The sequence below is a fragment of the Neodiprion fabricii genome, chromosome 7 (genome assembly GCF_021155785.1).
Source record: "Neodiprion fabricii isolate iyNeoFabr1 chromosome 7, iyNeoFabr1.1, whole genome shotgun sequence".
Taxonomy (NCBI): Eukaryota; Metazoa; Arthropoda; class Insecta; order Hymenoptera; family Diprionidae; genus Neodiprion; species Neodiprion fabricii.
In genome coordinates, this window is record NC_060245.1 from 4,563,636 (window position 1) to 4,576,668 (window position 13,033).

Here is a 13,033-nt window from a genome sequence, read left to right on the forward strand (position 1 = left end):
CTGAACATCCCCCAGAAAGACAGAAACAACCCCCTGGTGGACCGGCTGGCATTATTCGCCTTGCGTTTTACGCGTACGATACGAATATATCTGCGCGATTGCGATGACGCTGCTGCTCGCATCGCGGTTCACGTGTAAATTAGGGTGGGTTTTATTTTCAAGCTTTTTTGAAATTTCGTAATCACAAGGAAGGGATATCTCAGATTTGATTTATTTTTTAATACGTTATAGCAGACTAAAAACTAAGCGACAGGTATTATTTATTTATTTGTTTTTTTTATCTGCCATTAATGCATGTCAAGGGGTGATTTTGCAGAAATTGAGTAGGTGTCGATTTTTGACTAACCAACCTGTCAAAATTCTCACGAGTTTTTTTCCGTTTCTGAAAATCACATCGATCGTTACACGTTGAACATTTACAAGAATGGAACGTGTAAACAATCTTGCAATAATACAAGCATGAAATTTTAACAATCAACAATGATTGAACTGTAAATTTTGTGTTTGAATGAATTAGAAAAAACTATTAAATCAATTTTGAGCTCCTTCCTTTCCTATTCCGAATTTATAACTATACAATTACACACGTCAACAGACCGATACTTTTGTCTATAATGTAATAAATTTATACATCGCTATATGTTCGACCATAAAACTGGTTTGATATACGTATAAAAAATAAATTTTATAACGTACAAGATTTACAAAATGACATACGAATCATATAATGTTTTGATGGTGTTTCTTTTGTTCGGTCGAAGAAGAGGCTTGAGACGACTGTGAAAGAGGAAGCGATTGTCTGGGCGAATAAGAATCCAAGATCCTTTCGACGTTTTGCAGTTTCCTCAGCTCGTCCTGAATGTGGTTAAGATAATCCCACCGCAGTAATTTCAGATGCCTTACGTATTCGGGCGCGTTGCAATTTTGGGCGTAAGTTATACTGCAGCAGTCACCCTGAAGAGCCCGCGCTATTTCAACGCAAATTTCTTTCTCCGACTGACTCGGACGTGCGACGCTTTCCACCTAATCAGATCAAATTAATAAACCCGAGAGAGTTCTTGATTTAATTAATCTTATCTAGGCGTGTCTGGTCTGCATGCGTGTTTGCATAGTGTGAGCTGTATATACCATTACAGGGTGTTTGCGAATAAACACATCGGTATGTTGGGTTGCCTACCGCCGAGGAAAACAAATATCGGTAATACAGATCTACCGAGTTATCGGTAGGTCGCATGTTTAAGGAGGCATTTATGGCAAAAAAAAAAAAAAAAAAATCGAATTTCAGTTTTTTTTTTTTGCATTTTCATCCCTTCTCTGAATGAGCCCGTATCGATTTTGGCTCTAAACAAATTTTTGAGGGTCGAAGACCGTTAATTTTGATGAGCCGGCGTACTGCAATTATTTGACAATTTAAAGCCTGAACGTATTTTTCTTTACTTTTGATTTTTCAAACTTGCGTGCAAGGTTTCTCCCACGGTGTCTGACCACTTGGCCTGAAATTTTTACATAGAACGGAGTTTTGTCGAAATTCTCACCTGGTAGTGAGATACCTTAAATTTTATATTGAAAAACGGTTCATTTTTTGTCATCATTGAAAAATATGATGTGTTTTCTTTCAAAATAAATCTGTTGAAAAGATCCTATGAAAATTTGTGGACACTTACAAGTAGATTGTGACGGAAAAATCCGTATGCTATACTACGAATATTCAACTAAGAAACCTTACGCGCGATGAAGTTTTACCGTTTTACACTCTATTAAATTTTCACTCTGTGCATCCCTGATACATTTAAATGAGTATCTAATGGGACAAATCTACCCTAAAAGATATAAGAAATGCATACCTAAAATCTATAAAAAAAAATTAACTGAAACACCTAAAGTCCTCGATTGATTGTGTGTCTCGACTAAAGTGATAATGACTCGGTAGATCTGTTTTACCGATATTTGTTTGCCTTACTGTTAAGCAACCCAACATACTGCGATATTTACTTGGAAAGACCCTCTATAGACGTGTTCGAATGGTGATTGAAGATACCCAGCGGACTGTTTTTCATTGTACGCACGTTTCGGTTTCGGGAAATATGTAATTAAGCGAGATATTCCCAGAATTACGATGTATCATATGGAGGAGGAGGAGGAGGAGTGAATACTGTGAAGCACATTGGTTGTTTCCAACGATGATAAGTCCGGTACTTGATATACATGTACATAAATACGCAACATGTAGTCACAGCCGTTTCTTGCGAAGTCCTTGTTTTTTTTAGTTACACGGAGAAAGAGAGAGAGTGAGAGAGAGAGAAAGAGGAGAGAGAGAGAACTCGCGTAACAGAATTTACTACCACGCGTCTGGAATGTATCAGTTAATGCGAAAATTCATCATGTGTCACAATTGTAATAAGATTTATAGCGAGTCCCGCTGTATTATTTCGACCCTCATTTGTCTTCGTGTACTTTTTAGCGATTCGCGTAAATTGTATTATACAGAGAATGTTATTTAAGCTGTGTATTCGCATCCAAATGAAACTCGCCCCGCTCAATGAGGTGCTAGTCATTTATACTATGTGGGGAATGTAAATCAGGTTTAGAACATATATCGTAGCTGTATCGTTTGTCGTAAAAAAAGAAAATCGTCGAGACAGAAAATTATAAAACAAATGTGCGAGGCTACCCTACTGCATAAAGGTGATCAAGTTGAACTTGATAGAGATTCGTTTGATTTAAACAATATCAATATCCTCAGAGAGATTACGATTTTGTCGATGTCTTTAAATTCGAATGTGTTAAATTATGATTAAATTAGTGAAATTTGCAATAAAAAAACTCACAAAAAAAATCGCATTCGAGGTGGGTACAGTAGACATAAAATGCTCTAAAATCGATGCTGATATTTTTATTGAACATAGTAATCAGTGTTCACTGCAATTTCTTAAAGCAACGATTTTTTTTTTTTTTTTTGCAAAAACTTGTTCCCGCGGCGAAATATTCATATAATGAAACTGCAGTAAAAACGTGTGTATTTTAAATGGCAAACCTTACAACCCTTGCGCAAGGGTTTGGACTTCAATTTATTAATTTCGAATCAATTTGGAAAGCGACCAAGTAAAAAATTAAAAACCACTCTAATCTATAGCAATTGTAGCATCAAATTTGGTATAATCAAATCCAGTTTTTCATCATGACAGTTTACAACGATAATCCACCCCAACCAGTAGTCAAAATCCAAATCCCTGATCCGCAACGACGAAATTGATCAACAAACCTTTCTCTCTTCGATAGCAGTGCCGAGTTCCCTGCTCAAAGCTCTGTCGATCAGATCAACGATGTAGCTTTTGCTGGCATGTAAGTCAAGGTCACCCCCAGCATAGACCAACTTCTTTGTATTCCCAGGTGTAGTTTTGTTGCTCTGAGACAGACCAGTCCTAGTTTCGTTAGCCTCAATGACCTGCCCATCGTTGTTCTTGGAGGTCCGAGTTGTCGGAGTTGCGAGACACCTACCGTAGGTAGGATCAGGGTATAAAATATCCTTGAGATCCCGGGACAAGCTGGATTCTCGAGATTGGATCTTGCCGTAATCCTCAGGGCCCATTAAATTCTCCCCTGATTCCTCGTCGTTGCCTTGAGTAATCAAGGACGTCGACTTGCGCTGTACGTTACCACCATCAGCCCCATGATCGCCCGAAGGACTCCTGCTCCTGGCGTCCTGGTTCCCGATGACCTCGCAATTCTGCGTTGTGGCCGGAAGTTTACTCGGCAGAAAACTAACCCTACGTTTCAGTTGGTCTCCGTCCTCACCGGGACGTCTTTTCTCCCACTGTGTATCACCACCCTTCTCCATCTCGAATTGGCGGACTTCTTTGCTGAGCTCGTTAAGCTCTCTATTGTCCTTCTCCAACTGCCTTCGCTGCTCCTCGTCCTCAAGGTCCATCTCCTTCGACCCGACCTCGTCCTCCTTCTGGATCGAGACTCCCACTGATCGTCCCTTCGGGGTATTGTAGTCCCGGAAATACCGAAGCACGGCGTCGCTGTCCAGGTCCGTAACCTCGTGGTTACTCTGATCAACTCTGCTCCTTTCCACTCGACGATTTGGCCTTTGTCGGAGACTCTTGATGGGAGTTTGATACTTGGCACAGGCTGCCCGGGTCGTTTCCTCGTTCGCCAAACCCGAGCTCATCAGGTCGTGATAAAGGACATTGAGCATCTGGTCCTGCTCGCTTTTCCGCTGTTGACGAACCGCCAGGCTACTCATCGGCTTCTTCGGATGAAGTCGGACGCAGTTTTTCACACCCTGCACAGAGTTGATCGTCGGTCTTCCGCTCGGTTGCTGGATCACAGGACCTCCGAATTCCCGGGGGTCACGGGCAAGTTCCTCGAACCTCGCAAGGACCTCGTCCATGTCTTCGACTCCCCTGTGAAATTTCAAATTTTCGTATACGATATTGATATGATCGTTATTCACTATTTGGACAGCACGAAACTGAAAGTTGTCGAAAAGGTGTCGAAACGAAATGTCTAACCAAACAGTAGAAACAAAACTGAATATCGTCAAGATCACGTCTAGATGACGTCTTTTAACCCATTTTATTTTTTTTTCATTTTTGACATCTAAAAGTCCTCATGTACATCTTGTCGAACTAAAGATATCCAAGTTATCTTTTCCACGTCGACAAATAGATCATACATACATCAATTCGTCGACATTCAGTTTTGTGCTGTCTGAAGATGATAAACGTCCTCATTTTTTACGTCCAAAAGTAACCAAGAACGTCTTTTGGACATCATCGAGCTATATATTGGCCGTCATAAAATGAGACGTCGGTCATATTCCGGAGATATTGTCGATGACTTTCAGTTTTTTCCTGCCTACAGGGGTGTTATTTATAAGCTGTTGGATTCAAAGGTTGGATGTCTTAAAAATATCTTCTCCATGACAGCTCAGAGACGTCGGATAACGTTAAATTCATCGTTTTATCGATATGTTCTTTTGGCCCATTTCTTTGATGGAAATGTTTAAAGACGTCTTTTCGGATTATAGGATGTATATCAGACATCTCTGAGACTTCGGAGAGTTCTGAGTCGGGTGTTGTTACCTCAATCCGCCGGACGATGATCTGACGACGTCGGGAGGACAAAGACAAGAGGGACAGTGCTGCGGGATTTTAGGGTTTCCTGGTTTCCTTTTCCGACACCTTGCGCAGTTGTTATTTATGCGTGGCTGACTTTGGTGTTCTCGGCGAACTGGAGCCCGCGGTGCCTGACGATACCGGCTGTTTCTACTGTACAACTCCATGCAACTGCAGTCCGTTGTATCAGACTCCTGTAAAACCTGACGAAGGAATGTGAGAGTCAAAAGATTCGAATAAAGTAAATATGCGTACATCCAGCAGTGACCTTTGCGCCAATGATTATAACAAGGACAGAGGGGCAGAAAATTTTTTGAAAAAAAAATTCCACGACGTTTCCAAAGTTTTCCAGACCCTAAAATCTACACTAAAAAGATTTCCCCTTTCAAATATGCACATTTCACTCAGTACGTGCAGACTACAGAAAAATTTCACGACTGCCGTGATTACAAAAAAAGCAATTATATGTAATAATCTGTAATCATCGGTGATCTTTTTTTTTTTTTAAACGTCAAATAATGTATACCGAAGTATACTGCATACTCTTTTTGTCCAGCTGACAACGGGAAGCGAAATGAGAACATTAAATGCTTTGCTAACAGCAGTCTTTATTCCAAATTCGGTCGTTGTATGCTCTAAATATTATAGACATTTTTGGTGCATGTTGTTATTATTATTAATATTATTTCTTTTTTTCGTGTAATCACAATAACTACGATATTATTGAAAATGATTACAATTGGGAAAATTACTGTTTGATTGCAAACGTTTTTTTTTTATGATTACGCAATGACTACTCGAGTGGCTAACCCCTTGTATTATTATAATAAACACGAATGGAATAAGCATAGAAGAATTAGAATCCGAATACAACGTTATGGAAAAAAAAAAAATTTCCCAATTTGATGACACCTTAGCTTTTTTTTTTTTATTAGAATTCTATTATCACATAGTATGTATCACTATATATCATTTGTACAATTAACACTGCTGGACATTTTCCAAACGGTTTCTTTTTTTCCTTTACTCTCTTTTCTTGACTTTGGATTCATTGTCAGACCGTGCGAAAGTTACGACACAAGAGATTGCCGCATTTAAAATGATATTTTGAATAGCGGTATTTTTTCCTGCTACTTCTTTCGCGTACACACACACACACAAACAAACTATGGGTTTTATCATACGTCGAAGAGTGAAGGAGGAAACATAATAATCTGTACATATATGTACTTACATATGTTTGTATAACCTAGTGTCAACATTCGCACAAGTTATTTCTTTCAAGTTGAGAAAACTCGTTTGATGGTTTTGGTGTAAGGAAAGCTCATAGTAAAAGGAAAACTTTGACCCCATATTGCATGCATTTAGATGAAAAGCAATCAGCTGGATGGATCTCATGAATATATTTGCAAAGAAAAGAGAAAAAGAAAGAAAAAAAAAAAAAAAAACACGTTCTTCTCGTGTAAGACAAGATCAGAATTGTGATAAAAGACACAATGTTTGCATTAGGGTGGTTCAAAAAAAAAAAAAAAAAAAGAGAAATATGCTCCTTGCTTCCTACCAAAAAAAGTCTCGTATTATTTTCTGATAAATTCACTCGCTTAAAAGTTATTTAAGGACCTTAAATACCTTTGCGTGTTGAATAATTTTTGAACGAGTAAATTTTATTGGAAAATAATAACGGACCAGGTCTGAAAGAAGAAAAAAAGACAATTTTTTTTTTTTGAAACACCCTAGTTTACATATGTATAAAGAAATAAATTGAAGCAGATTATTTAGAATGTACAAGATAGGGCAAGTTTGAAGTTGACTAAGGAGAATATCGAAAAGCCTCAACAGCTGGTGCGTCTCTCAAACGATAAATTAACGATTGATTACATACGGTTGAGAAACTAACCGGTTCGCCAGAGTTTCGAATCATATTATTTACAAAGCCACCGCCTCCAGGATAAACTTTTGCTTGTAACTTCTCGTGCGGAGATATTTCGGGTGTTTGATGACGAACGGCATGAAATTACGTTCATATTATACGCATGGCAGGGTTTTCTTTTCCCGAAGATATTATGTTATATTTTGCACATATATATTACAATATTTAAACCGATTAATATGATAAATGTCGTGTAAAAAAATCGCGGATCTGTAAGTTAAACAAGATGTCACTGCGATTCGCTGTTTTTGAAGAAGTTGAACATCGTTACAAAGATTCGATACTCGATTAGTAAAATTATGATAATTATAGCTTTGTTCGTAAGTGCTTTACACTCTTAAAAATTCTAGAGAAATTCTTATAACTCAAGGGTTGTAAGTTTTCATGAACGTTATATACATATATGTCCATACTTGACGTTTTTCAATCTCATTTGAATAAATATTGAATGCAATGTTCGAGTGTTCGCAAAGTGTAAATTGAACTGAATACGTTTCCGACGGTATGCTTTGAATTTTTATGCGAATTTATCCCCCCCGCCCCACGAATACGACGGAGGTCACGTATTTATATTGTATATTTTTTTTTCATGCTCCTCACACGTCACACTGTTAATAATTTCGCGTCGACTCACACAATTCGTCAATTAATCACAATTCGAGTTCAATTATTTAGCGTGAAAAGTTGTTGAACAGTAATTACCGAAGCCTCGAAAATTCTGTAAATGTGCGCAATGGAAATAATCAACTAACGGAGGCAGTGCAAGTTCGATTTTAATTAAACTTGGCGGGACTGTCGAAGGGGTGAAAACAGTCGTAGCAATTTTTTTTCTTTACATCGTTTGAATGCCGCCCTATTTTGCGGGTAATATCAACCCCCTGAAATGATGTTTGTTTCCTTTTTTATACGCCCGAAGTAAATGAGGGGCGATTTAACTTTTTTATTCGATTGATCGCAGTTGTTACAAATATCGAGTAATCGCAAAAATGATCTTTTTTTCGCATGTGTTAATTTACCCTCGATGACGTAGTGAAAGCGAAAACACGGTTATATTTGTTACATCACAATGTTGGCTTTTCTATTTTGCATCTCAACGGCATTGCCGTGAGGTTAGAATCGACTTTCGTGACCCCGAAAAGCATTGGACAAGAAGATTGTTTTTCTAGATTTTACTTTGGCGAAAATCTCGATTCACCCGCGTTGGAAGGGTTAATCTATTTATATAGTCGATTCTCTTGGGAGTTGTAAAAATATTTTCAACGGTGTGAGAAAAAATACGTCTCTGACGTTAAAGTGAAGCATTTCAGAGTTTTTCAATTCCCCCTTAATATATACGACACCTACTAATATTGTTTATACCTATTCCTTATGCTCTGTTTATTTTTTATCTACATAACTGCATTCTTGACATGTAAGAATTTACGCTTCACAATTTTTACAAAGCCTGAATTTTCAAACTGCTTCACAGCGTAGCTGGATAACACATAAATATACGTTAAATATTAGAGATTCGGTAAAACAGTTTTCTGCAATTACCTTCCTCAGAATTTTAGCATCCCCTGCGTATCTTCAGAGCAATCCCTCCAAATTGTATATCCATATATCGTCGGTCGTCGAGTAACCACGTTCTACACTCCCATTCGTGTTATCCTGAAAAATGAAATTCAATTTTTTTATCTCCAAAACGTCGTGTAAAGCTAAATAATATTTTCTGTCTTCTAATTACCCTCCAATGTCGTTATAGTGTTTGATATTTGATCCTTGCAAATCTTTCGTCCAAAAAGTTGTTCTCAACGTTGTTTTTTGGTCCTTATAAAATCGTGTCTGATACATCATTACTTAATATTTGCCTGTGATTCGTCTTTGAAATCAGACTATTTTTAAAAACGGTTATTAAAACCAGTTCACGGAGAGAAATTTTTATTTCCGGTTACCGCTCGGTCCTTAATTATTTTCATTTTTTACCGCAATCGAAAAATATTGTTCTAGGTAGAAAATGAATATTAGTTTTCTAGCCGTTACCGGAAAGTCTGGTATCCGTTACTATTCTTTCTCATTACGATCGCTGTTGCTATATTTTCTTGCAACCGTTGCGAAAATTTAATGCTCTTGCAAGAATCAATTGACGTTAAAGCCTTGTTTGACTAAAAAATTAGAGTAAACCTCACAAACTGATTTTGCATTGAATAGCGCAAAATGTTTTACGTTAAGAAAACACACAATATTAAAATGTTTTTCGATGTACGATATCGTCTTCAACAAAACGGAAAAGTGTTTGCTCTCCTTTCGCAAAAAAATAATAAAAATTATAAAAAACACGAATCAGCACACTCCTTACATTCTGAATTCGTAAAACCGTTACAGAATTTTTCGACTGAAGATACATAAAGACTGATAGCCTTGTCGGACTTTATGTGATCGAAAATTAACGAGATAAATTCATAGCCAAGCGACGCCCTCTGAGTTTTAACTTGCACGCGAAAATCAATCCGGCAAGCGGTCGGTACGTAAAGACGACAAGAACTGATGTTATCATCGCTCGCCGTGTGTGCCCAGATAATTCAGAGTCGAATATTGTTACACCTATGAAATGACGAACGGTAACATACTGAAATTTTCGTGCAACCCCGTATGGACGCCGAATACTTTTCAACTACGCAAATTCATTTGGGCCAAATTCAGCGATGTCGATCCAACTCCATCGGATCGACAAGAGATGGAGATATATAGTTGTTCCTATATGTACCTTATGTAATTTCTGCACATATGTTTATCAGCGCTACGATGAGTTAAATTTACGCGCGAATAAAATTTTCATTCAAAAAACTACGATATTTTAGTATTTTACCGGTGAAAATAAGTTCGCCTACGCTCGTTTCCACACCACCACAAGCGGTAGAGCACCCGGCGCGTTTTTTTTTTTACGTGGTATCCCCGGTAGGCCTACTCCACGGAGAATAGTTGCAAGATCGATATTACGTTCTTCGAAAAATTGCAGATGACTTTTTTTCACATGTTAATTATGGTAAGAAAACTACAGCTGAATAAATTTTACTACACTTTTTGATCATGACGATTCTGAACTAAATCGCTAAATGTATGCGTCGGTAAAAGCAAGATGACTGACGGTAATTTTTCAGTATAGTCAATAAAACTCGGTTACCTGAAACAGATGAAAGTATAATTAGTGACATATGCCGACACAGACAAAAATACACTTAGCTTAGATGAGTAAAAAATATAATCAACGAAAAAAGAGACAAATTAATTAGTTGAAACGGACAAAAGATTTGATTAACTGAAAGAGACGGAAAGTTTGACTAGCTGAAACATTGAAAAAGTTTGATTAGCTGAAACAGACAAAAGGTTTGATTAGCTGAAACAGACAAAAAGTTTGATTGGCTGAAAGAGGCGGAAAGTTTGATTACCTGAAAGAGAAAAAAAGTTTTATTAGCTGAAACAGACTAAGGCATGGTTAGCACAATCACATAAGTTTACACAGTGAGAAAAAATGGGTCGAGTCCAACATGATATTCGCTTTAATATTCGTTGCTTCGATTATTAATTGTATGGATGAATGAAAGAAGATTCTAAATTTTTTAAATCGACGTCTCTTTCCGCTTTGAGTTATCAAAGTGAATATCATTTTCGACTGAACGTTCTATAGTTTTGAGTGCATTTGTTAAAAAAAATTGATTTTGTTGCCCTGAAACAGAGAATAATGCGATCAGTTAAACGATTATTTCTGTAAACGTCAGATATTATTTCAAAGATACGTACGCCAAGATTTTCTACTATCAGTGTACACTACCGAGATTTTTGTTCCTGCGCGTTGAGCGGCGGTTTTCAAAGGCCGCGCTCTCTCTCATAACTGAAAGGTATCAAGTCCACGCGCAAAAGGCAGCGTTGAACTTGAAAACTTTATTATTCGTCAAAAAATTGACCGAAGAGCCGAAAAATCAGCACATCGAAAGTGCGTAACTCTTTTGTATACTGTTTGTAAAATCGACGCGCCAAAAGCAGCGTCCAATTCGCGTGATTAATCTACGCGCAATAAGGCGCGACAGATCAAACCGTCAAAAAATTTGTATTATCTGAGACTTGTCCCAAAAATTCTGTAGAAACCCAATCCACATCTGCATCTTTTTGAATTTGATACATTGCTATGCGGATTGTTGTTCTCAGATTACAAATCGAATCGAAATCGGGAAGGAGGTTGGAAGGCATGCATTATTGTGTGGCGTGACGGTCGGCGTTCCTCTTCGACGCGAAGTCTTCGAGCTCAGAATCTCTCCCCATCCAGCGTACCACGGAACGCGATGGATGGTCCAGAGACGCGTTTTGCCCATTCAGACGATCACAGAGATTAATTGCATGGAATAGTGATCGGCAATGGCTGAATAATTGTATTGAATAACGATTGAAGATTGTCTGAAGAGTGACAAGAACTGGAAAATTCAATCTAGTTAATATTCAAATGCTTAAAATCGGTCGAGCGACTCGAATACCGAATCTTTTGGGAAATAAATTTCTGTGATCGTTTGACGCTGTGGATTGCAAAAGTTAGCAACATCGCGGTACATCGCGACCTTCCTACCCTTCACTGTTTCCCAACGAAACCACCCAACGGAAAAGAGAGACTCTCACACACACATACATAAAGCCCGCGACGGATCCCAAAACGTCCACCTATACCTGCCCGGTTACCTATATTCGATCTAAACGATTCTCCATTCTTTCCAACACACGTCATTCTTCGTCATTCGCGCCGTGGTCACTGACTTACATTTTCGTTGTTTACCTGTCGGGAGCAAAATGTTTTTGTATCGTAGTCTGCCTACTCAGAATACAGCATTGCGGTTGTTTTCCGCCAACCCTAATATCGTATGTATTATTTTAGCAAATGTTGGCAGACCATCGGTACATCAACCTTTTGTAAAATTGATTAAAAACATCCTACATGCCAATTGGCATTTTTCTAAGCGAGCTAAGAAAGAAAAGCATTTGATCGATACTTGTTGAATGTTAAAAGATTGAAAATGACATGTAATACAAGATGCAATTTGATTACGTTACGTTGTGCCAGACTTTGAAATTTTATCGATTTAACAATAATGTGGATAATTGAATACGTTCAAACCTCAGGTGAACCCACCGCTTGAACGACATCATCGGTAAATTCAAACGTAGATTATTACATCAATTGCAAAACGCAATTCGATCTCGCGAGTGCCGAGTAAGCGATGGATACCTGTCGCGATGCTCATTCCACTTTTAGCAACGTGTAAAATTTCTAACTTCAAGTAAGCTACGGTTATTTAATCGCGAAAAAAAATTATTCGACTGAAAGTCAAGCACGTTGCGATAGCGAATGAGCCTATCCATGCAGCTAAGAAATCGATGATTTGTGTAAAAATTGTTACCGTCACGCCACGTGACAGGGGAATACCAGGGAAATACCCGTAACCTAAATACGTGCAAACTCACCACGTTGCCGAGACATAGAAAAGTTACTCGGAAGTCTCTGCTTAAATCTGTGAAAAAGAAAACAAAACGCTTGAATTAATTTAGTAAATCGGCTTTTTCAGTCTTTAAATTATTATCACTGTTGTCTAGTTTCATATTTATGCATTACATGTTATGCAAGAACAAAATTTCGGCTTTAAATGCACCAACTTGAATTATCTATCGATAATTAAAGTAAGTATCGTTACCTCGACTTTGGGCTGCTCCAGACTTTCACACGTAACAGTTCTTGTAGCATCTCTCAGGTTGATTGGCGAAGCGACGCACTTTTCACATAATTCAGACCTTCACTAACCTTTTATAACCCAAAAATCCGCACCTCACTAACACTCGATTCTACACTCACTTCTCGTACTGTAGCTGTCTGTTTGAAACGACCGAATAAACTTGCTAACGATGCAACTGCGCATTTGCCGAAGATCAGCCAAAACAATAATAAAATGGACGCTCGACG

The 13,033-nt window shown here is 38.1% G+C and overlaps 1 protein-coding gene across 1 annotated transcript; it reads right to left on the bottom strand.

Annotated features, from left to right (window-relative positions):
• Nucleotides 1-720: 720 nt before the first annotated feature.
• LOC124186590 lies at nt 721-8,613 on the bottom strand. The gene is made up of 4 exons (XM_046578421.1): nt 8,590-8,613; nt 5,091-5,326; nt 3,263-4,409; nt 721-1,023 (listed from the first exon to the last, which is right to left on the bottom strand). Exons 2-4 carry the CDS (start codon nt 5,288-5,290, stop codon nt 721-723), a joined length of 1,650 nt encoding a protein of 549 aa, XP_046434377.1. The 5' UTR covers nt 5,291-5,326; nt 8,590-8,613.
• Between the last annotated feature and the right edge of the window lie 4,420 nt (nt 8,614-13,033).

What these genes read in the sequence shown, in the direction of transcription:
- LOC124186590 (XM_046578421.1), bottom strand. Translation starts at nt 5,290, where the DNA reads ATGGAGTTGTACAGTAGAAACAGCCGGTATCGTCAGGCACCGCGGGCT. An exon ending in TCATCGTCCGGCGGATTGAG is followed by an intron (nt 4,410 to 5,090) that starts GTAACAACACCC and finishes GAAATTTCACAG; the next exon opens with GGGAGTCGAAGACATGGACG. An exon ending in CTGCTATCGAAGAGAGAAAG is followed by an intron (nt 1,024 to 3,262) that starts GTTTGTTGATCA and finishes TGATCTGATTAG; the next exon opens with GTGGAAAGCGTCGCACGTCC.